Below are 23715 nucleotides of genomic sequence, written 5' to 3'. Positions count from 1 at the left end.
AGAGCATGAATATAATACTGCACAGCAAGAGCCAAATTATGCTTGAGAGAATATTCATTTTGAATGTATGATATTTAGAATTACACAATTGTTGATTTTTTGCTTTTCATCAATCATTTTTGTATTTTATGAACTGTTGCTTCTTAGGTTATTAAATTACCTAATTAAAATGTTGTGGCAATCTGCCAATTAGGTTACTGAAGATCCAGTGTGGAAGAGTTTGGCTTGAGAGTGGCGTGAGATGTGATGATGCGTGAAAAATGTCAAGTGTCAAGTATTCTGTGCACAGTAAAATTGCAACTTTTATAGCAGAAGAATTATTGACTTTCTTTGTATGTGTATTAAACACCTGCAGGACCTGGGCCACACAACCTTCTCTCTATAATGCAATGTACCATAAAGAGATAATGAGTAATGAGATTGCCATGATATATGGATATATACAATTCTAGACCATTATCATAGTTGGGTGAAAATTTTAAGTTGTAAAAAAGAGAACAGCTATAGTGAAAGTTATCAATGGAATTAATACATCAATAAAATGTCTTTAATCTCTCTGTGAAAGACAACTGCAACACATTATAGCCTGTGAGTTTCTGCTTTAAGATGGTGCTGTTAGATAATAAGGGATCATCATATCACCTGCCACAAGTGACATTCTTTTGTGTTGACATAAGACCAGAAAAAGTCTTTATCCCAAGTATAAGCCCATCAAGTAGCCATGAAAACAAACAGTGTATTACACAAAGAGTGGAAGCTGATGACTGTGGGTAAAATCACCTAAGCAGCCTGGGAAAACTATCACCAGTGATACAACTGATGCCGGATAACAAGCGCTGGAGTGCCGTAGGCCTTAAATAGTCTCATAACAAAAATCACTGCATGTTGCGACACAACTGAAACCATCCACCAATATATCCCCACTGTCCTACTGTGGCAGCGACATCGCATAGTTCAAGTGATGATGGAAAGATAGAAATACTGGCGCTGATGAGGTATAAAACAGAACGTGCAGTCAAGAAGCACAAACACAAAGCTGTACTTGCACAGACATGCACAACGTGACAGAAAACGACATATAATACGGAAATACTATAAAACAGGATACACCAGTGAGTCAGAGAATTAACACACAGCAATGTTCCTCCAGTCCCTGGGAACATGCAACCATCTGAAATAAAAGTGGAAATGGCTTTTGTAGGGAGCAAAGGAAACCCTCTCAACAGTTATATAAGAGAAAAGGCCCTGAGCCTCTCTGTCTCTCTCCCTGACATGCACAAAAACACACACACACACACACATATACACACACCACATAAGCATGGAGTCGAACGCCTATGCATGCACCAACGACAACACACACATGCGCACACCTGACAGGCATAAAACCCATTCTGTGGAAGAAACAGCCAAGGGAGGCTCTGACACAACCACCTGCTCAGATTCAGTCAGCAGCACTACTATTTATCAGAGCCCACCTCATCCTACAAAACAGTATTAGCTGGTGGCTGCAGAAAGTCACAGCGGATGTGTGTCTGTATCTTGGCAGGGGAACGGCGTTGAATGAACACTGATAAAGGATTCTAGGTCGCCCGTGGCTCAGGGTGCGGACTGTACATACATGCAGTTATTTTGAGGAAGACCTATTCCCATGGTTTCTCTCACAGGGCTCAAAATAAAGCCCTTGGTGAAACAAAAGCTACACACTCGCAGTGTGTTTGACAGAGATATCACTAGCCGGTGCTATTCATTCCTCACCAAATAATGAAGTCGTCAATGCAATGACTCATACACCCTGACAGATGAATTCTGAATACAATCAGGAGAGTATGTGAAATGTGTGTTTATGTGTGTGTGTGTGTGTGTGTTGTGAAAAGGGTGTATCATTGAGGCTGAGGCCTCGGTGGCAGATAAAAACATCTACATAATGTGTAAGTGGCTAAATTAACATATGAGCACCGGTGGCTCCTACATGTGTGTGAAAGCGTGTGCATAAATAGTTGCACGGCTCTACATTGTCCTTTTTCATCACTGCCCTACTATTTGCCCAACTAGGCACTGCCTGCTGACTCATGCGTTCATAATAAATAGATAGCATTGCATAATATGATTATGACCAGACAGACCCAGGTTAGCCCAAACTTAATCATAGAAGATTTCTGTTGAAACTCTTAATCTGCATGAAGCCCTTAATAAGACAGTCCCCCTTTCTGACAAGTTGACAGCAGAGCTTCGGGCACAGCATTAGTAACACACAGGAAACTGTCCTCTCATCTGCATAGGAATTAACAAAGACTTCTACTGCTACTGTTTGTTGGAAAGTAGAAGAGAGGAGAGGAGAGGAGAGAGGGGAGAGGAGAGGAGAGGAGAGGAGAGGAGAGGAGAGGAGAGGAGAGGAGAGGAGAGGAGAGGAGAGGGCAGTGACTGGGGGAGAAATCCATTTAAATGAAAGGGAGAAGAGAGGCGTCAGCATTAACAGTTAATCCACTGCAGTGAGAATGCTTTCTCTCTGCCTGCGGCCTCTAGGCTCCAGTAGTCATCCTAAAAGGAAGACTGTAACATATACTGCACTGTTTCACAAACAACAGATCCAACGCCGACATGAGATCTGTACTGTACCAAATAAACAATGCATGACTTACCAGAAAAAAAACTGCAACATACACTTTTCATGTTGAAGCATCATCCATCCATGTGACTGAACTACAGCTGCATTACCATGTTATGTCATATGGTGCGTATAAAGTATATACTGTATATTTATACATATATATATATATATATATATATATATATGCTACTCCCATGCTGAAGATGCAGTCATAAATCCCAGCTTTTCATCCTGCTACACATGAACTTCCCTCACCATTCAAACACACACAAGACATTTCCAGTGTTATGTGTCCACGTTCCCTACCCCAGGGGAGGGCCATGACACAAAAGTGCACATACAAAGGGAGAATCTCTCTTCCCCTCTCTGTTTCTCTCCCACCCCTTTTTCTCTCTCTCACCCACACACTTTCTCTATTTAGCTCACACTTAAAAAGGCTGCCTAAAGATAGAAGCAAGAAGATGAACAGGAGCCAGCGAGTGTCATGGCAACAACGTGCAGTGGCTCACAAACACTATTTAGACCAGCAAGAAAAAGTTATAATCAAAGCCTAAATGCAGTAGTATCACCTTTTCAAAGAAACACTTTACTAAATTTCAATGCAAGGACGCTTGAGGACTGAAAGCCCTGGGCTCATAATTCAACAGTTGAGTAGACAGCATCTCTGTCATGAAAATGGACTACTTATTGGACTTCAAATGCTGTGGTTAATCCCTACTGACTCCTTGTAAGTACTTTGAATGAGTCTACTACAGAAAATGTGAGCACTACTCACATATCTTTACAACAATATGCACATTCATTCTTAAATGATATTAAACTTACATACTTTGGTGGGGAAAATACCTCTTTATTACCAAATGTTGATGAAAATGGACTTAATCTTGGATGAAACAAGCTATGAAACATATCTATTATTCAATTTAGTATGATCAAATAATAATGTAAATAGTGTAAAGGCCTGTGCATTGCGGTTCTGTAGGTACTGATGCTGGACAGAGGCCCAGAATTGTTCACTACTCTGTCAGGATGTTTCAGAGAAACTCTGCATCTCCTTCCACTAGAATCCCCCTGAGGCCACTTGCACATCAAAGCACCGATTCTGAAATGCCTGGTTTCACTTCCTGCGTAGTATTACTCTGACATACTCTAAAGCTAATTTTACACAACTGACAAAGATGTGCTACACCTTTCATAGAATCCAGCACACCAGGTGTACAGAAACAATTTAAAGGATAGGTTCATATTTTTTTAAAAATGCCTTAAAACAATAGACAGGTACCCATATAAACACTGAAACAAGTTCTGCTTGATGTAATTATTCCTCCTGTTCCTGTTATCCATTGCAAGATCATTTCTTAATACACTTCATATGTAAGTGATGGTAGACAAAATTCACAGTCTGTGATAAATGCATCCTAGACATTAAATGAAGCTATTATGAGGCTTCATCAATCTGAGTTTGACAAATCACGCAAATGTCTTCCACAGTGTCTTTGCACTACAAAATCTTCTCTTTGTGATACCATCCTTCCACTGCAGCTCAGCACAGAAACACTGTCAGGGGAAGCACACAGAGAGAATTTAGTGCTAAAAATAAAACTTTTATTTGTCTAACTCATACTGCTGAAGCCTCATATTAGCTTCAAATTTGCATAGAATTAGGACTTTAAATCTTGTCCCCCATCACTTACATTGGAAGTGCATTAGAAAGAGATCTCTTAATGACCAGTCTGAACAGGAGGAATGATTACACCAAGCACAAACTGCACATATGAGCATCTGATTATTGTTTTAAGACACACTAAAAAGATATGAACCTATCCTTTAATGTCACTTCTCTTTCTGTTGTGAAATTGTGCTCCTCAATTAAAAAGAAAAAAAAGATGTGGGAGATGTTGGGTGCCCAGTTCAGGATGAGTAATAGCTTTAGAGTAGTGGTTCTAAAACTTTTTCAAGGACCCCTAAATTGATACACATTAGGTCACAGACCCCCATTTGATAAGATTTCGCTTCAGGGACCTCCACCTGAAAAAATTTTGGTTGTTAGATATGAGAAAGACCAGAATTCTCTAGTTGTCAACTATAGTTGATGAGATAACCACGGAGAAAGTAAAACATATGATCAGAATAGTCACTCTTATGACTTTTACTCACATTGGGCTCACTTCTACAGTGAATGAAATAGTGAAAATAAACTATCCCCCATTTTTCTGGGGACCCCCTAGAACTCCCTCAAGGAACCCTGGGTGTCCCTGGACCCCTGGTTGAGAACTACTACCCTAGAGTACTGGATGACATTAATCCACATGGCAACCATCTTCACAGGTCAATTCATTCATTATCTGATCAATCACTGACCGGTGCCTTGTCATCTCCATATTACCAGTATCGTTACCAGTGAGAAGTTATTTACCAGTCATACTCATACTCAATTACACATTTTATTATCTCACATCTACTCATGTAGTATATCTGTCAGGTAAACAAACTCAGTGTGACATATATGTGTGTGTGTGTGCAATATAGGTACTTTATATCATACATTTCTTTCATCTAAGGGCCTTGAAAACCAGAAAGGAAAGCAAAAGCAGTGACCAGTATTTATATGTTTATGTATGTGTTTATGAGAGGTGTGTTTGACTCACTATGTTGACCTGCAGTGGTTCTGAACCAGGTCTTAGCAGCCTCCTCCTCCTGCAGCTACTGGAGTCTCCAGACCGCAGACGGACGGACGATGTCTGACCCATGTCCACTGGACAGGCACATGCAGACAGACAGGCAAACAGATGATCGATTTAACAAACAAACACAAGTCAACAGTCTACATATTAATGCAAAATAAAGATATGCAATGGTACCTGACTGAGGCAGGAGCAGCGCCAAGGCAGTGAGAGTGCTGGGGGGAAGAGGCAGGGAGCGGCACCGCTGGAGAGATACCCTCAATGGGGGCTCTAACGGTGACACACCCGGCGGGCGAGACAAGGCCTAGAGGGTACTGAGTAGTTAGGGCACCTCCTATATTCCATACAGTTACTTTGATGCACACACTCACACACACACACAAGGTTGAATGCACACACTCCCCTGCCCTTCATGTTAAAAAAAATTCTTCCTTACTGCCTTGTCCCCTTTTTGCAGTGAATTAAAGTATTTCACATCCAGCAAGTCTATTCTGGTGCATTGGTCGGTGTGCATGCCCTGCAGCAAACCATGAGAGACTATACATCATGCCAACCAGGCGGTCTCTCAGGTTAAAATGAACTGACTCTGAGTTAGGGCAATGAGAGGTAGAGCTTATGGGAGCGATGAGGCAGAAAATTGGCCACAGAGAAAGACTGAGAGTGAGAGAGAAAGAAAGAGAGAGAGGAGAAGAAAAAGAAAAAAGGGGGGGGGGGGGTCTGAGGGAAAAGCAGAATCCAGAAGTACAGGCCTCTATAAATGGGGCAGAGCATGCATGCATTGTTGCAGCTAACAGTGAGTGGTGTATAAATACTGGGTTAGTACTGGGCTGCCCTTCAAAGTCTGTAGTGTGTTTGATTCATTATAGGCCTGGGCTATATTTATCAGTGAGGTGGTGGAGACTACTAGTGAGACTTGGCCCTTCTATTCTCATTTTTTCACCTAGATGAGACATATTTATGAGAACATACCTACATTTGCTTTGTATAACTGTGTGTGTGGGTAGATTTATGGGACTGCTTATTTGACATTTTTTTGTCAGTGTTTGTATGTTTACTTTCAGTGAATTTATGCATGAATGCCTGTGTTTTGTTATTTGACATCTTACTCTGTGATGCAGCTCCGTGGACTGCGTCTCCCTAGTAACACTGGTCTCTATGACAGAGCAAGGTCTGGAACGAGCAGCTGTCCGTCTCTGCCCCGGAGAGTGTTGCATGGTGGGAGCAGGCCTGCGTCTCCGCCGGCACAGTGAGCCGACCTCACTATAATGGCTGTAGAGATCTCGTTCTGGGTTGGGCCTCCACAGGTCCAGTACAGCTGAAGCCGGGCGAGGACGATGGCGCAGTGTCTTGTGAGGTACAGAGGTCTTCTCTGTGCTAGAGTGGGGCATGGCTGGGCCCGGCTGTCTTACACTGCAGCCTGTCTGGCTGGCAATCTGCTCACACAGCTGTGATTGGCACAGACACTCAGCAATTTGGCCCAGATAAAGGTGCAACAACACATTTCACGTGTCAGGAGGTGGAAGGAATGTCTTCTTTATAGATTCATCAAAATATATCTCATGTTTTATCTCAAAAGGTTCTAGTAGCAAGGAGATTATGTTCTTACTTGCAATGTAAGAGGGGCAAACGCAATAGGTGCGACTGCCCTTTAATGGCAGTTAAATTTCAGAGAAGAGAAAAAAATATACCACAGACAGGTGGATTTGATTTGTAAAACTGGAAAAAAGGAAAGGAGGATTTTCACGGTGACATAATTTCTCCTAGCACTGCACATTAACACCCTTCCCAAAACACATATTCCCAGAGCTCTTGCCCTTGCATAATAAACCCCTATGAAAGTGTGCTGAGTATTGAGATGTCATATCTAATTTTGTCATTAGGAGCTGGGGCAAACATGTCCTGACTCGTTGGTGTGACTAGAAGGGAGATGACTATGCCTCCACTGGAGTGAGAAGGGAAGGGTGCCATCATGAAGCGCAGACGTCACAGTGCTCTAGGGGCTACCGCAGTCACACACTGCCAGCTCGATGGGAAATAGGGTTTCCTTGCATGCTACATGAGGCTGGCTAAGCAGGAAAGAACAAACTCCTCTAGTGTGATGTTGTCCCCCATTGTAATTACTGACTATTACCACCTCTCTCCAACAGATGGGGCAAAAGGACAACTGACATGAATAGGTGCCCTATTCATGTCCTCACAGGCTGGTGTCTTGAATGTTTTTGTTTCTATCTGACAGTTAAAGAACCACACCTAGGACTTACATCATGAGGCAATGAGTAACAGCTCTGGTACCATTTACATTCCAGTTTGTTGTTGATGAAGATTTTAAGAAGCAAAAGAATGACTGTGGTTAAAACAGTTACATAAAATGGTATTTTGAGCATTTATGCAGTAATTACATGATGCATGCCTTTGGCAATGTTAATGATGTGGAAAAAGCCTGCAATGGAATGTGGTTATGGCATAAATGTGACACATTATACATGAAAATGCTGTTCTCATAAATGGAACAAAACAGTACTTTAGCATCACAAATTAAATGCATTTATTAAAATTCAGTGGCTGGTAATGAACACAGCTCCATTTGTATTTAAAGTCACATACCTTAAATATTTCCTCTGTGGAATCTGATGCTGGCACACTATTGGTTGTGCTCTCTTTATCACCTTGTTGTGATTGGATATTCACTTCCTGTATCTGGTGGGAGTCAGGTGGAGCATCCCTGGAATCCTGCTCATTTCCTGTCTGTCCCTCTACCTTTTCCTCTTTACAGAGACAGTTTAATGGATTCCTTTCAACCTCTGCTTCTTTTTGAGTCTCTGTGTTTGGACCTGACTGGGGGATATGATTCTCTACTATGGCTGTGGATCTGTGGTTTGTCTCTCTGTCTATATGATTGTCTGAACCCTCAGAGCTCTGAAGGCCATTGATAGCCCCATGCCCTGGGCATGCCCTAAAAGCTTTCAGGACCACATTAGGGGATCGCCCACCTGTCACAGGTGCTGAAGCCTCACTGTCAAAGTTACTGGAGTGTGAGGATTTTGCGTTCACTGGTGATGTTGGGATAGGCTGGGATTTTGGAAGTCCATCACTGTGGAGTGTCAGGGACACACTATGGATGTTGTCCATTGTGTGCTGTGAGGCCTGTGGTGAACTCATCGGTGTCCTCTCTCCCTCTGGAGGGGAGAAGGAGCGTGATGTTGTCCGCCATTTTCTGGCCGTCTCTGCTACATTGTTGAAAAACTTGAATAGACCACCAAAGTGCCCCTTGTTGTCAGAGTGTTTCGGGGGCGGTGGCTGGAAGTCTCTGACACTCTCAAAGTCTACAGAGCCATAATCCGAGTCCATAGTCTTGTCCAGAGAGTGAAGCTCAGAATCAAAGCTCCTCTCTGAGTAGGCAGGATTGGCCTTCCCCAGAAGAGAGATCCTCCTCAGGTAACTCCACACATCTTTGTGTCTCCTTCCTGCGCCATGGGGGGTCCTGGGGCTACCCTTAATGCTGGGCTCTTCACAGCCTGCAGCTGTTTTGTTACAGTTGGTTGAATTGTTGTGGTTTCTTTTAGTATAGGTAACTCTTTCAGATAGTTTACAACCATTCTGAGTTGTAGCCTCTCCCACTACAGTGGGCTGATGGCCATCTATGGGGGCAGTGAGGTCAATATCTTCAAACGAGCAGTCAAACTCTGCTGTGTAGCCAGCATATGAATGCCTCTTCCCACGGTGTCTAAGTGTGCCCCTGCTGGACTGCTGTGGAGTTCCAATTTCTCGGCAGAAAGACTCCTCATCCACCAAGGAGCTGCTGAACTTGGCAGTGGACAATTTCCCTGTCTTCCCTCTAAACAAAGAAGGAGATTTAAGCTTCTTGAAGGAGCGAACTTTGTCAGCAAATGAGAGTTTAGGGATGGAAGCCTCCCCGGGCAGGATCATGGAGTGGGGTCTCCGCTCCAGCTCCGCGACAGCTCTTTTTCGGTTCAAGATCTTCCAGATGCCCCCTGTGGCACGGGGTCTCCGGTTGACCTCCTGTCTGTCCTTGACAGGGGTCTGAGCAGAGGCAGCCTGGGTCTCTCCCTGCCCCTCTGCAGGCCATGGCCCAGACTCCTGAATATAAACACTGCTGGTCTCATTCTTTACATCCAGAGAAACATTAAACACGCGGTTGACAAACCCATTAGGGTTGTTGCTCTCAGGGGCAGGGTTGTCTGTCTGTTCCATCCTCTCTCATTCTACAGTGTCAGCTATCAGCTCCAATGGCCATCATGTCGTGGGCCGCTCTCTTCTCACACACAAACACCTGGAGGAAAAAAAAACACATTTTTTTTTAATTCAGGAATTTGACATTAAACTGACTGCCTTATCATTTCATGTCATGCTTATTCTGTCTTAACTTGCTCGGAACATCTTTAGATGCATGCCATGAATGTAAAATATACTTTAGAGGTCTCATCATGTGATTCTCAGACGAGAGTTTTTGTACCATGATTCAACAGTCACCAACACCCACCGCCTCCCTCCCCTCATATTTGGTCCAAATTATCCAAAGCAATTATTTGAGACACAATCCCCGTCCACCATTTAAACCAGGAGGCAGTGTTGTCATGGAAACGCTCACTACAGAGATGTCTGGTTATTTCAGGCCTGCTCGGCTGTGACATCATCACAGCTCAGATAAGCTTCTTCTGAGGAGGAAGATGCTATGGCAAGTGCCACACTACTACATGTTAATTACCCCCACTTCATAATCCCTTTAATGTATGGAAGCATCTTGTGTAATTGGGGCCTCCAGCATACATCTTTGTTGTTACATGAGATCCTCACCAAAGATGTGTTTCAATTAAGCTGGCCTCTTCCTTGAATGTCACAGTTTAATTTATAGGCTTTTTACTGATAAGCTTTTGAAGACTACTATTTAAAGAATGTACTCAATCAATCCAAAAATATAGAGTGTATAAATAAATGCCAGATTAGGATAGTCTCCTACACACATATTTACATGTAGTTATTATTACGTAGCATGTAAATGTAATATGTCTCTTTCCTTGACTATTAATGCAGTTACACTGATAATATGATTTTATTCAACTTTACAACGTGAGTGGTGTGACAATATAATAACATAATTGTTATATAGTCCTTAAACACACATAAAAAGCTATATTTTGTTGTTTTAGTCTTATAATTCACACCACAAAACTTGCCATCTGCTGTGACAGTAGATAGTCGCCATCGGTGACAGATGTGTGGTTAGCATAACTTTGGGTTGGGCGTCTAACAGTTACGTTTTTTAAAAAAATATGGCGTCAATAAAAAATGACATTAACGCTGAAGAAAGTTTCCTAATTCGGTTTCATGAAATTCGTTTGTGAAATTGTAACTTAGTTTAGCGTTAAGGCTTCTTCAAAATGACAATGTTAGGCGATTTAACCGAACATATCACACTTTAAAAAATCCAATAACTTCAGAAACTAGCTTATCCAGTTATTATACCCGCGAAAGACAATCTGAAAGATGTTGACTTACCCCCAGAAAACTTCCCCCCGGTTAAAAGGGCATCGTCGTTGCTGTCCTCCGAGTCAATAAAAACACCGCCTTTCACACCGGCTAAACTTATCCAGTGGACTTTTAGCGGCTTAACTTATATCCATGAGTAAGGCAGAAGTTATGTTGCGGACAGCGACTCCTTTGTAGATCACATGTGTTTGGTTTTTTGCCTCTAAACTTCGTCAGCGATCATCTAACTAAGAGAGAGACTCCCGACAGACCGGTGAACTCTTGCCCTGTAAGCTCCTGCAGACGCCGACACTCTGATTTGTGATAAAGCTCTCACGCAGACAGAGCAACACACACACACACACACACACACACACACACACACACACTCACACACACACACACACACACACACACACACACACACACACACACACACACACACACGAAAGTTAATTTTATGTGTGTGTTGCTCAATACAGTTTATAGGTAAGTTATGTTATTATACAATATATAGGTTTACAGTGCCGTTTGCTCTATTTTTTCTCCTATTTATTCAAATTTTAGTCTATTTCTCATAGCCTATATAGTTGTTGTATATGTTCTCTTCTTAGATATTTTCTCTCCTATTTGTTGGCTGGATTTATCAGAAAGCACTTATGATTTCTAAAGAAACATCAGTGAAAACAAGTGATTGACTGAACTCTGGTCTCACTCGCTGATCCTCCTTTGGGATTTTGCGTTGAATGTGAAAATCCTTCTATTCAAATGACACAATGGGGAGAGGGAGCTCAGGGGGGGAAACTGAAGGAATTCACAAAAAACTAAACAGCTCCAGAGCTCCATAGCCGTGAAAGAGGAGATGGTGGAAGAAGGGGCCTAAATTTAAACATTTCCTCTTTGTCCTGTTTTGGGCCCATTGTCATCGCATGGCGTTCTCCCTTCTGCACAGGAAGGAGTGGATCTGACATCAACGCTCTCAGGCTGACAATGCCAGGAAGTCTGTCTGACTGTATGTAAATATCTCTATGTGTCCATGCTTCCCTTGCTGCCCGTGGAGCCGCGCTCTGCTCTCTGGCCCTCTCCCTGGAGCGGCTTTAAGTATTTCAGGGTGTAGTAGTAGTAGTAGCAACATGATGATTTACATGCTACACTTCCTCCATACTGTAACTTATCCACAACTGTCACTGCGAATTACAGCAACCTCATCTTCAAATGACCTCTCCTCTGATGGAGCATCTTTAGTAGAAGGCTTCATATGTAGACTTAACACTTGTTTTTTTATATATATGAATACAGTAACCTATATTTGTCTATTTCTGATTCTTATGTTTTGTCATTTCTTATGTGTACTGTCCTTTTTCCTCATGATTTTGCGTTCTAATCACTGTTTGTTACTCTCCTTCACTTCCTTTCCCTCACTTCTTCCCTCCCTCCCCTTACTCACTCACTTCCTCAGAACCCCAAGCAGTCTTCCTGCTGTCCCCTCCCATCACAAAAGACATCCTGGCCCAAACAGACCAAATATTTGAGCTTGGATCTGGCTTATACACACATAAAAAAAAAAAAAAAACCTGACCTGTTATCTCTAATACTTTAGAGAATAAATTCATTCAAGCAGTGTTTCGTATAAGCGACAGAAAGAAGAGAGAAAGAGAGTGATGAATGGAGAGAGACAGATTAGATTTATAGACACTCAACCAGCTGGGCCTGTGGCTGAAATGATAAGTTTTGTTGACGTCTGGCGAGCCGTGTACGTTACAGCAAGTTTACTTTGCTGCCTGTTTACCACGAGTGTTGAACGCTCAGAACAGAACTCTTTGAAATGATGTCATTGGCTTCTCATTTTCAGAACAATCGGCCTCTTCCTCCTCTTCCTATGACACAGTCCCCACTGGTGGGTTTGGTGGAGATTACTGGAGACAAACACTCGCTGAGTTTAGGCCCAGCTGTAATTATTTCGCCAGTCTTTGTCAAAACTGCTGAGTGAAAACAGGCTGCCGTGAAAAAGCCGGCCAGACAGGGAGGAGGGAGAGGGGGGCCAGATATGTTGTGATATCAAATGAAAGGCTTACTAAAGCATGGGAACTGGATTCGGGAGGTGTAACTCGTGTGTGAGAACAGCCGGGAGTTTGGTCAAATTTTGTTTTCAGTGCAGGTGTTTGGGAACATTGTGGCTAAAACACTGTGGCTGCTACGTGTTGTTAGATTGGGAGGATTGCTGAGTGAAGGGGGCTTAGAAGGAGATGCTGATGAGATGTTGTGAGCATGTAAACACTACGGCTTAATATGCCCTGGCATGTAAAAGTGCTATAAAACACTCTCCCATACACACATGAACATTTTTTTGCCCACTTAGGGTATAAAATTTGCCCAGGTAGTAGTTGCCTCCGGTGGTAGAAGAGAGTTTGAATTACACTGACATTCCTGACATTCCCTCTGCACTGACCTGCATACTTCCCTGGCCTGGCTGCACATGGCACTATCCCTTAAACACACACACACACACTCATTCCACTAGTTCACAGACACTTACCTGCATATCAGTTTTGGATAATCAATCAGTTTCAGGCCTTTTCCAGGATTTTTTTTTTTCACACACACGCACACACGTGGACACACACGCACATACAGTATGTACCAACTCATATTGCACACACATGGATAGCTGGAATGTTAAAGTGGACATGTCTAAATGTGGTCGGTGATGGGAAGGTCTCACTAAACTACTTATCTAGCAGCCATATCTGAGAGACAGCCAGAGCAAGAGAGAGAGAGAGTGAGAGAGAGAGAGAGAGAAAGCAAGAATGAGAGGGACAGGACAGGGGTAGTGAGGGGGAGGGGAGGGGTAGGGGGGCTTTCAGCTGGGGACTTTCAGCCATTATCAGGATGAATCTGAAAACAGGAAGGCGGGTTCCAATAAACAAGACGAGCGGAAGACAACCACAGTTCTACTTCCTGTTTTAGAGCAAGGGAGGAAACAGCAGATTTTTTAGGAATTCAAATCAGAATCAACTCTCCGGAAAGAACGTCTTCTTTATAACTCAGAAAGTGCTCTTGTGTCAGCAGAGTTTTAAGATTTTTTGTTGTTTTTGTAATAGTATTTGTCTAACTTATTAGGTCTGATTTTGTAGTAGCACTTTTGTCTGTGCAAATGTGGCTTTCAGAAGTCAAAAGTGTGATCAGGCGAATGTTTATCCCAGTTTTGTATGTGTGTGATTGTTTATCTGGCGCTGTATCTTGCCGCACAGGCCTTGGGCTGAGCTGGACTGTGTTTGTGGGTCAGCAGCAGTGAGAGAAGAGGCAGCCTGGCACACAAAACCTCCATATCCACTCATCTGTGTGCTTCCACTGCCTTTGGAGAGCGAAGTTTGTGGCTGGGAAAACCCATGGGGACGGGGTGATAAAGGGTGGGATCATAGGCAGCAGAGGAGGGATATTTAACGGAGCAGAATAAAACATTGCAGAATATCCTGCGTCTTCTCAACACAATGTGTCAGTATCACTGAGCAGAGTGATGGGCGGAGATCTAAAGGCGAGATAGTACACAATTAGTGGCGTGATTGATAGTTAACTGGCATTCCTCTCACTGATTTGTCATTAAGAAAGTTCCTTTAGAGTTGTCTGTTTTATCTCCTTGATGAATGCTGACCTCTGACCACATCATTGTCTCTGGTCAGTGTCCTCTATGCTGTTTTAGTTGTGAAAATCAAGCTTTGGCCAGCCCCGTTTTTTTTAACAGAGATAGAGCAATAACCACATTATTAGGCCTATCAATTATAGCTGGATATAATCCCTCCCTCCATCCCCCTTTATCTCTCTGTCCTCTCCAAGGCTCCCTTTACCATGTCCTAGTTAGAGGCGGAGGGATATACATGGCGAGTGTGCAGTCCTCCTCCCATTCCTTTCTTGCACATCCTCTGTCTTATCACTAAGAGGGGGGAGTGAAGGAGGAAGTGAGGCTGTTATTCTGTGAGTTTACCTTGCACTTTAATGTTTTTTAAGCGAGTACGGTAACTAAATCAGTCATTTCACTTAAAGTCCAACACTGAAATTAGATCTGGGGCTGCAAAAGAGGGAAAAGAAAATGTAGACAAGCAACAAATAATGCTAACCACAGGACATTTTTAAATATTCTTTCTTCAAAACATCCTTTATGCGGACTTTCTCATGTTCAAGAACCATATGCAGTTCATGTACGCACAAATACAACCTGTGGACAATGGAGAAGCTTTGTGTGAGTCAGAGTATGTGTGGACTAAATGTTCACCCCTCTCTGCTGTCCGAGCAACCCTCCCTCCTTCAAAAAATGCACATGCACACTTTTAAGATGTCCAGTTTCCTCTCTGTTATGATGTAACTGCATTTAGTTGTTGGAATTACAAGGCAGAAATACACTCGGGTGAAGAGAGACATCTAGAGGAACCAAGTGAGACTGTTCTCTGAATTTATTTACCATCAGAGTGAGAATGGCTATTTTTTTTACATGTTAAAACTGATGTAATACATGCCAATAAATACACAATGCACAGAGGCTTTTATTCAGACAAGGCAGAATCTCACTAAATCAGAGCCGTCCCTTTATATGTAAATAATTTCAGTTGTGTATGAACTTCCTGTGTCATGTACCGCATGTTACACCAATCTGCAGTTAAGCACTTTTGCCACATGATGGCACTGTGGCTCTTTCCAAGGACATACAGTAGATGCATCCTGCCAGTGGAGTAGTGGATTAAAAGACAATCCTTTATTATTAAAAATCAGATATAGCGTACATTTGAGAATATTGTCTATTTCAGGAGTAATACCACACAGGCAAATCCAGGTTTCAGGGGGACTCAGACTGATAGAGTGAAACCAGAAGACTTGATCTAAAATGATGAAATGAAATTGACCAAGTTTACAATGAGGATTTTTAATTAACTACCACAGTTCTGAGATGTAGTTCACTCTCTCATTAAATTATTGGTTGGTATTAGATCTAGGTCCAATAAGAAACTGTTCCCAAACCTCATAAAGGGCTTTGATTGTCCTCCACACAGGTCTGCACCTGAATTTAGGACCAGCATCAGTGACAGAGGCACTATACGGCTTCAGGCTCATCTCTCTGTAATGAAGGTGTAGTTACATGTACAGTAATGCCATAGAAGCAGCCAGCCATTTGTGTTGCCAGGAATCCTCTCCACTGGGATTCAGCCTCTAGCCGTGTGTCAATCAATGGATCATGGTCATACTGCTGAAGCTGTGACCATAGACACTTTTTTTTTGAGAGAATGCGCCTTTGGCTAAAAAGTAATTTGGTGTGAAAGTAAAGAATTAGACCTAAGAGATGTGGCTAGCATTAAAGTTAGATGTGATTAAAGCTACAGGATCTTGATATCGATTGGGTCTCTGTTGCAAGGTACCAAGCCTCAGGATGTTCTGCAGAATGGCGGAATCACTTTATTAAATTTCATGATTTCCCTACTCTACCACTATAAGATGATTTCATTTGCTTTACACATTTGCAAAGGGGCTTGGTCAAAAAAAAAAAAAAAAAAAAAAAAGCATGGTCCCACACTTTTACTGGCCAATTCCATAGAATTGGAGGATACCTAATTGATGCAAGTTGGGTAATGGCTTGGTTTAAATTAAAAGCTACAAGTCAAGTGGAACTTTCTCATTTATTATTCAGTGAAGCACATCGTCCTTGCTTAAAGGCTTTAAGAGGCGAGATAAGAGGCTTTTTAATCTGTATATGGGAGACATACATCTGTCTCAACTCTGGTCCCAATCAGTCAAGAGGATGTGAGCGGAGACGGTATTTGTGTGTGTTTACGAGTCCCATATGTGTTCACCTGTTCATCTATTTTACCTATGTGCACAGTCCTATATTTATGCGCGCTTATTGAGAGTACAGAGTATGTGAGGGAAAAGAGACATTCTGGTTATTAAGGGGAAAACTGTTGAAGAGGTTAGAGCCCAGCACTCCAAGCTGAAGCCACTTTCGCTTTCATGTTAGCAGCTGTCCAAACCCAAAATGGCCAATTACCATCATTTCTCTGCTGGTGGTGGTAATGTTAGTGAGACAGTCAGAGAGAGAGAGAGGAAGAGAGGGAGAAGGGAGAAAGAGAGCGAGAGAAGGATATTGAGGCAACCAACGGCAGATGAGGTAGAAGCAGCAGCGATAAGCCAGAAAATAAAACCATATTTCCACAGCATGGAAATCAGACAACATCCACCATGACAGAAGGTGAATCCATAATCTGCAAAGGAAATAGATTCAATTAGATGGGTTCTTCTGGTGTGTGAATATACACAGAAATTGTTTTTATGGTAATAATGATTGTAATTGCAGAATCTCAGAGTCCTTTCACATTGATTATGCAGTGTAAATAAGCAGAGAAACACAGTGACAATCTATAGAATGTATATATAAATACATGCTTTAGATAAACACAGGAAAAAGAGAAAGAGCATGTGATATCTGCATATTGCAGTCCATAAGCATGCATGTGTTATTATTATTGAGAGGGAGATGAAGACTGAGTTTTCCCCTGAGACTCTTTCTCTGATCTGTGTCTCAGTGTCTCAGTCTGATCTTTGCCAGGAGGTAAATGCTGTTAGAGCTTGAAAGATTGCATGCACATTATTTCTTAAGGGAAATATATGATATTCACTTAGAGCAGCATGATGTTTTTATCGCTTTTTTTTTCTCGCAGTCTAAAAAGTGAATCAATCCGAGCCAATCAAAGTCATGTAGACTATGAATGTTTAAAAAGTAAATATCACAGGATTATTTTCAACTCTTTCAATTTTGATAATCCCCCCCGAGGAACACGCTGCTTTAAAGGAGACATCCAGCGCAACTCGTAATTTCACAGAAACAAACATAAATGGCTTCGACCACAGGCAGGGTCCGAGTGAAAGAGATGACATTTTGCAGTTAGGTTAGATGAAAGATTGCCTCGTGTCTTTTCATCAGGATTGATAATGCGGCGCGCAGTATTACATGTGGGTGGCTGTGGTTGCTACTGAAAAGGAATATAGAGTCTGTTTTCTGACCTTTCATTCGACTGGCTAGACCTTACCAACGGATTGACATCAATATCAGACTGTCTTGTCTGAAAGAAAAAAAAAGAGAGAAACACACCATTTTGGTGACAGAGGATGATTGGGGGAGTTAAAGTGAACAGTGGCACAGGGTTTTAAAAACACCTGTATGAGAGAGATTGATAATGGTCAGACTAGGGGGGAATGTGGACCTGAATGATAATTTTGCAACAAAAAAAAAAGAATAAAGAGGAAAAAAAGAAGCTGATAATCCTCCATCGAACAGCCTGCTCAGGCCGTGTTAATTTTTACTTTAGGTCCTTGCATGATAAGTTATCGAGCACTCCTCACGCCGGGTTTATTTTCATTTGATTAATTCTAATGCGGCTTTGCCCAGTCTGTGATGATAACAATGAGGGTTGCATGTCTCAGTGCCTCCATCTGTCCTACTAGAACATGTCTGGGAACACAACATCACCAGAACACCAGAACTGTTAATCTGCCTTATTTACTTCTCCCAATATGGCTGCTTTGTCACACAAATCGTTTGTCCTCCAGGATAAATATTTCCCCAGCGCCGGTGCACACTCAATGTTGATTTATCCCCAGCCTGTTAAACTGGCCAATCTGCATATGGCGTGTTTGTGTGTTTTGTCAGGATGCATCCACTGTGACAATATATGCTATAATTATCATCTAAGTGTGACAGCAGAGCTGGAGTCCGTTCATTGGTCTGCAGAGACCTGAGTGTGTGTGTGTGTGAACTGAGTTGTCATTTTGTGCTGTGTATTGAAGATGCCTTGACTGACAAAGGGCTGATTTAAGAGGAGAACAATTTAATGTTGTCTGATTTCATTCTAATGAACAAGATCTGGACTCATTTTGCTCTCCTCAAAGGGAGAGAAATAAGGCGGGAGTCAGAGGGAAAGAGAGAGAGCGAATAAGAAAGAGATGAAGATCTGATTCGTCGTCTAGCTATTTATGTTGCTGAAACAAAGAGAATTTGGAGCAGTCCATTTAACTTAATGCTCTCTCTTCTTTGCTAACGGTCTGAGGATAATTAGTATTACTAATCAAAACACTTGTGTCTCCTCTCCCCTGGTGTGTCATCTTCCCCCAGGGCCATTGTAAACTGTCTATTGCTATGAAGGGCACTCAATTGTTCCTTTTATGTTTCCATTGGATATACATGAGCACAATCTAATGTATTTCCCATCTGCAGTGTTTATTGTTGCTGACTAAATGTCTTCAGTTTGTTGTTTTTGTATGAGTCACCAAGGATCACACACAATACTCTTAAATCACCACCATATTTACCTGATTTATATTCAAATATATCAACTAATCCTAAGTAGACAGTGGCAAGCTAGCTAGAATTGTATATTGAGAGTGATTAGTAGTCACTGACACAGTGAATCACTTCAGTGCTGAAACTATAAGTTGATTCATTTCTTGTACAATTGTTTAGCAGGACATGAATGAATTAGTTAGTCTTAAATGTCAGAAAATAGTGAAAAATGTCCACATCAAACTTATTGCTTATGATGATGAAAGGTAAAAGTAAGAAATCTTCACATTTAAGAAGCTGGAACCAGAAAATGTTGAACATTTTTTGCTTAATTAATTACTTAAACAATTAAGAGATTACCATCATCTCTGTCTATTCATTTTTATTTTGATTGACTAATCAATTGATTGAGTAATTGTTTAATGGGTTGATCAAACAAAATACATAATTTGATGCTGTGGGGGCTCTGTAATAGTTTTTGACATTTTAATGGATTAAATATATTAATAAAAATCAATAGATATTTGTGTTGTAAATATCGAGTTTATTTTCTCCACCTATTCCTACTTAGGGTCATGTGGGGGGCTAGGGTCTATCTCACTATACACCCAGATGAAGTCTGGGAAACACAGTCCACCTTTCATTCATGGGGCTAATCACAGATTGACTCCTATTCTCCAAGGTAACTTCAAAACCATCTAATGGAAATCTTTGGTATATGAGACTAAATGTACAAGTTCACTACTTGAATCAGAACAGGATGTTCTTGCTGAGACATCACTAGCAACCAAGTATAAAAGAAAGCATTAAAAAAAGACATAAAAGTAGCACGGATAGAAAAGCGTATACGAGCAGAACAATATTAGAACATCTGAATTACATTCCCAAACATGATGAATTACCAAGTAACTACTAAGTGGAAAGGACAGGAAGCAAAGGATGTGAACAGAATATTGCCGGTTTCTCTTCTTTTTCTATCTTTTGCATGTTTCCCTCCCGCTGACATTTTACTCAGGATGGTGGATGTTGGCAGAGGAGAGGAATGGTTGTGAGTGACTTCATCTCAATAAATTGCAGCCTGTCATGGATTATAGATTAATTAGTTTGTCCTTACCTGAGAGCAATGAGTGGAATCCAGTAGTGAAAAGAGTCATTTAACACATCTCTGATTAAATAGTGTCAAATTACTTTTTAGAAATATAAGCCTAGGGGGAAATTGTTGAATTTTAACAGTCATTTTTGTTTTCACACTGGGAGACTCTGATGGGGAGCATGCAGCACTTTTAGTCAACTGGACTGTGCATCATAAAGTTGACATTTCTGTATAATGTGATGGGAATTAGGCATAACAGAAATCAAAAGAAAAATACTCTTCCTGATTAGCCTGGATGCAAGATAAAGGTTAAGTACAGTGTGAGAAACCCTCCAAACCAGAGAAAGTGTTCTCAAAAAGTATCTTTGGATTTGGTCTTGCACCTGCACGGCTTTAGCTGCACTATCAGGAATAGAGCTAATTGCAAAGTACCCAAGGTTTCCATCATTGCGGAGTCTTAATTTGATGGAGTTCAGCCTCCTTTACAATGTAAGGCATTTTGACGTTCACAGATTAATGTGTTTACAGGAAAAGACATGTCCTTGTGATGTTATTGTTGTGGGTGTTATGGAAGCGCGTAGCAACGGGTCTGAAAAGTGAAGCCAATGCGGAAGTGACTTAAACATACATTCCCTCTAATAGCCAGCAGGGGGCGACTCCACTGGCTCCAAAAAGAAATCCGAATGTATGGACGGCTATTAGAGAATGACCCTACTTCTCACTTGATTTATTACCTCAGTAAACAGTTTCATAATGAGTTCATGGCCTCAATCGCTAGTTTCAAGTCTTCTTTAATACATTATGATGCTCATTTTGTAAATTGTGGACCCATTTAGAGTAAAATAGACGATAAAGCAGGGTATGCTTTAGGGCGTGGCTACGTTGTGATTGACATCGCTACCACGGCGACAACATTGGTTACGAAACGTAACCATGGCTCAACATCAGGTTCACAGAGTACTAGTGTAGCTGTCGTTATTTCAGTGTGGATTCTGTTTATGAAAGTTAACTGTGACATTTTGGTGGCCTAAATCTTGTTCGGCGTTTTTTTGTTCTAAAAGACCATCTAAGGAGTCGGATGTTCAGTTTTTCTGGTAAGTACATTTAGTTTTAATGGTTGTAAGACCGTTTTTCGCTAGCGAAAATTAGCATTGGTTTTACATACATCCATGCTGTAAATGCACCATGCTAATCAAGCTAGCAGCTAGCGTTAGGCTCAGCTCCACGCTCTCGTCCAAATATGGTCACTTCTGGCTCCAAAAACCCAAGATGGCGACGGTCAAAATGCAAATTCAAGGCTACATCATAGATGTATAATTGGCTACATCCATGCTTCAGACTCGGGAGTCCACAAACCAATCTGTGACGTCACAGTGGCTGTGTCCTTTTTTTAGTCTATGGTGTTATGTTAATGAAAGTTAAGTTTTACTGAAGTCATCTTTGCTGCAGTGACATGGCTGGTGCAATCCGCAATAGCAGGTAGCAGCTGCCATCACAGTTCAGGCAGTTAGTATTTAAAACTCGATGCAAAAACATGGATAGAAAGAGAAAACCTGCGGCCAGCGGTGCACCAAAAAAAGAAAAAAAGGTTTTGCTGGCTGATGCTGCAAAGAGTACAAAAATAACCGATTTATTTAAGCAGTCTGCAGGTGATGATGACGACAATGGTGAAACCTCAGCAGGGGAGCAGGAGTTTTGTCATGCTTACATACTGCGTGCTGTGAAGTAGCTAAATCAACTAACTAAAGAACAAAATGTTTTTGTTTACTTTGGGGCTTCAATGCTAGAGTCCCACTGCAGGTTTGACCATTTCCAAGGTTTAACTAGTCAGACTCAGTACACAAACCTTTAGAGAAGTTTACGCTTAATTTCACTGAAGTATTTAAAAAACAGTCATCAACTTTGACTGTAAATGGGTAAAATAAACATGTAAATTTGATAATTTTCTTCTAGACTACTCATCAATCCTTTTTTGCATTATAGCCTATAAGGCATATATATATATTTGATAGCCAGCCCAGCAATAAAAATGATTTGTTAAATACTTACTCTACAATCTAAACAAACAGGTGAACATGGCTCTGAACAAGAAAGGGAAAGGAGGGAGCAGAACCCAGGACAGATCCAGTTAGAGGTGTGTGCGCTATTGAATGTTATTGTGTGACTGTGAAGTCTATTAGAGCACAATATATCATTCATATGATCAGGTTGGACTGCTTAATTCAAGTGATTTATTGTTGCCTTACAAGATTAATGAAAAGTGTGTTGCATAATACCCCACATATGTATTTGTCTATGTCAAGGTTCAACTATTTATCATCAGTTTCAATACAACAGTATTTGATTTTCATGTCAGACAGTTCAAATGATGTCTGTTTTATGCATTTTTAACAAACAGATGAACCTGAGTCAGACAGGGAGTATTTTGAGGAAGTCTTTGCAGGGATGTCTATGGAGACAGGTATGTGTAATGAACAGCCAGTACCACTGAACAATAGTGTTTAAAAGTAATTGAAGCATAGATATGTTTTGCGGTCTTATGTGGTTTGACTGATTGAATACAACTAATTACTAGTGATCTGGAAATTCACTTGCAGAGTCAGAAAGGGAGAGGTTTGATACAAACATGTTGTGTCAGTTCGAATTTAATGTATCAAATTGGTGCTGCTTAACAGCAAATTCCCGGGCTGCTCTTTGCTGCCAGTCCGCCCCTGCCCAGAATTCATTGCAAATACAATGAATGTCCCCAGCCAGAGCAAACACTGTGACTGCTAGTGTATGGTCAAAGTCGGTGTCAAAGCAAATGTTTCAGCTCACCTGACAAATGTACACACAATGTAATACAATATTGCAGTGATCAAACAATTGATACAGTTCTGTGCATCTGGGGAAGGCAGCGTCCTGGGTGTTTCTATTGTGCAGTATTTGTTTCTAGGCTCAGGAGTGTTGTACATGTAGGTTATCTTGTTCCTGTTATGTTATAGTTTCTTTGGTACAATGTAGGTTAAACATCATGCATCTGGTTAATAATGGGATAAGATTTTTTTCCCCTCAAATATTGTATTTAATTTAAAGCTGCATTAATCAATATTTTCTATGTTAACCGTTAATCCAATTACTATGTGTAATGTAATGACCCACAGTCTGCATCTCTATGGAGGTTTTTTATCCTTTTGCTTTGGTTTTATTATATAATATTATAGTTCACTATCACCACTCTTGTTTCTAGCTTAAAAGAAGAGCTAAAATTAGAGTAAATGTTAGATTTACAGTCATCACACGGCCCGAAAACAAAACTCCAATTGGATGGTAACGTTGCTCTGTGTTTACTGGATGTGTATTTACTGTAGGTCTGCTGTAACGTTTGCAGGACCAGCTGTGTGTCTATCAGTTCTTTTGACTTCTTACGTCCTTGTGGCCAAAAACTGATGAATGCAGCAGCTGTAAAAAATATTTTTTTTAATGTCAGGGTGACATTGGTTGGTAGTGGTCATGTTACTGGCAGTGGGAGTAGCTAGCA

At 41.3% G+C, this 23715-nt stretch overlaps 2 protein-coding genes across 22 annotated transcripts in view; one reads left to right on the top strand and one right to left on the bottom strand.

Moving 5' to 3' along the window:
* The window catches only part of LOC121901505 (rho guanine nucleotide exchange factor 9), a 43936-nt gene extending 32810 nt beyond the window's left edge, over positions 1 to 11126 (bottom strand). For 2 of the 3 annotated variants that reach the window (XM_042418314.1, XM_042418315.1), the window contains exons 1-5: positions 10813 to 11124; positions 7900 to 9586; positions 6402 to 6740; positions 5473 to 5599; positions 5260 to 5366 (exon numbers count right to left, since the gene is read on the bottom strand). In XM_042418314.1, the coding sequence (XP_042274248.1) occupies positions 5260 to 5366; positions 5473 to 5599; positions 6402 to 6740; positions 7900 to 9507 (2181 nt within the window). In that variant the 5' untranslated portion in view covers positions 9508 to 9586; positions 10813 to 11124. Of the gene's footprint in view, positions 1 to 5259; positions 5367 to 5472; positions 5600 to 6401; positions 6741 to 7899; positions 9587 to 10812 lie in introns of all 3 variants that reach the window. The other variant, XM_042418317.1, reaches the window with a different exon arrangement.
* Positions 11127 to 21078: 9952 nt separating this feature from the next.
* The window catches only part of tenm1 (teneurin transmembrane protein 1), a 233099-nt gene continuing 230462 nt past the window's right edge, over positions 21079 to 23715 (top strand). For 17 of the 19 annotated variants that reach the window (XM_042418937.1, XM_042418938.1, XM_042418936.1 and 14 more), the window contains exons 1-3: positions 21079 to 21289; positions 22265 to 22329; positions 22594 to 22656. The gene's annotated coding sequence lies outside the window, so the exon portion shown is untranslated. Of the gene's footprint in view, positions 21290 to 21442; positions 21675 to 22264; positions 22330 to 22593; positions 22657 to 23715 lie in introns of those variants that run through there. The other 2 variants (XM_042418930.1, XM_042418939.1) reach the window with 2 other exon arrangements.

Source organism: Thunnus maccoyii, chromosome 8 (genome assembly GCF_910596095.1).
Source record: "Thunnus maccoyii chromosome 8, fThuMac1.1, whole genome shotgun sequence".
NCBI lineage: Eukaryota > Metazoa > Chordata > Actinopteri > Scombriformes > Scombridae > Thunnus > Thunnus maccoyii.
The sequence above is the reverse complement of the archived record's forward strand: the minus strand, read 5'-3'. Positions and strand labels throughout refer to the sequence as shown.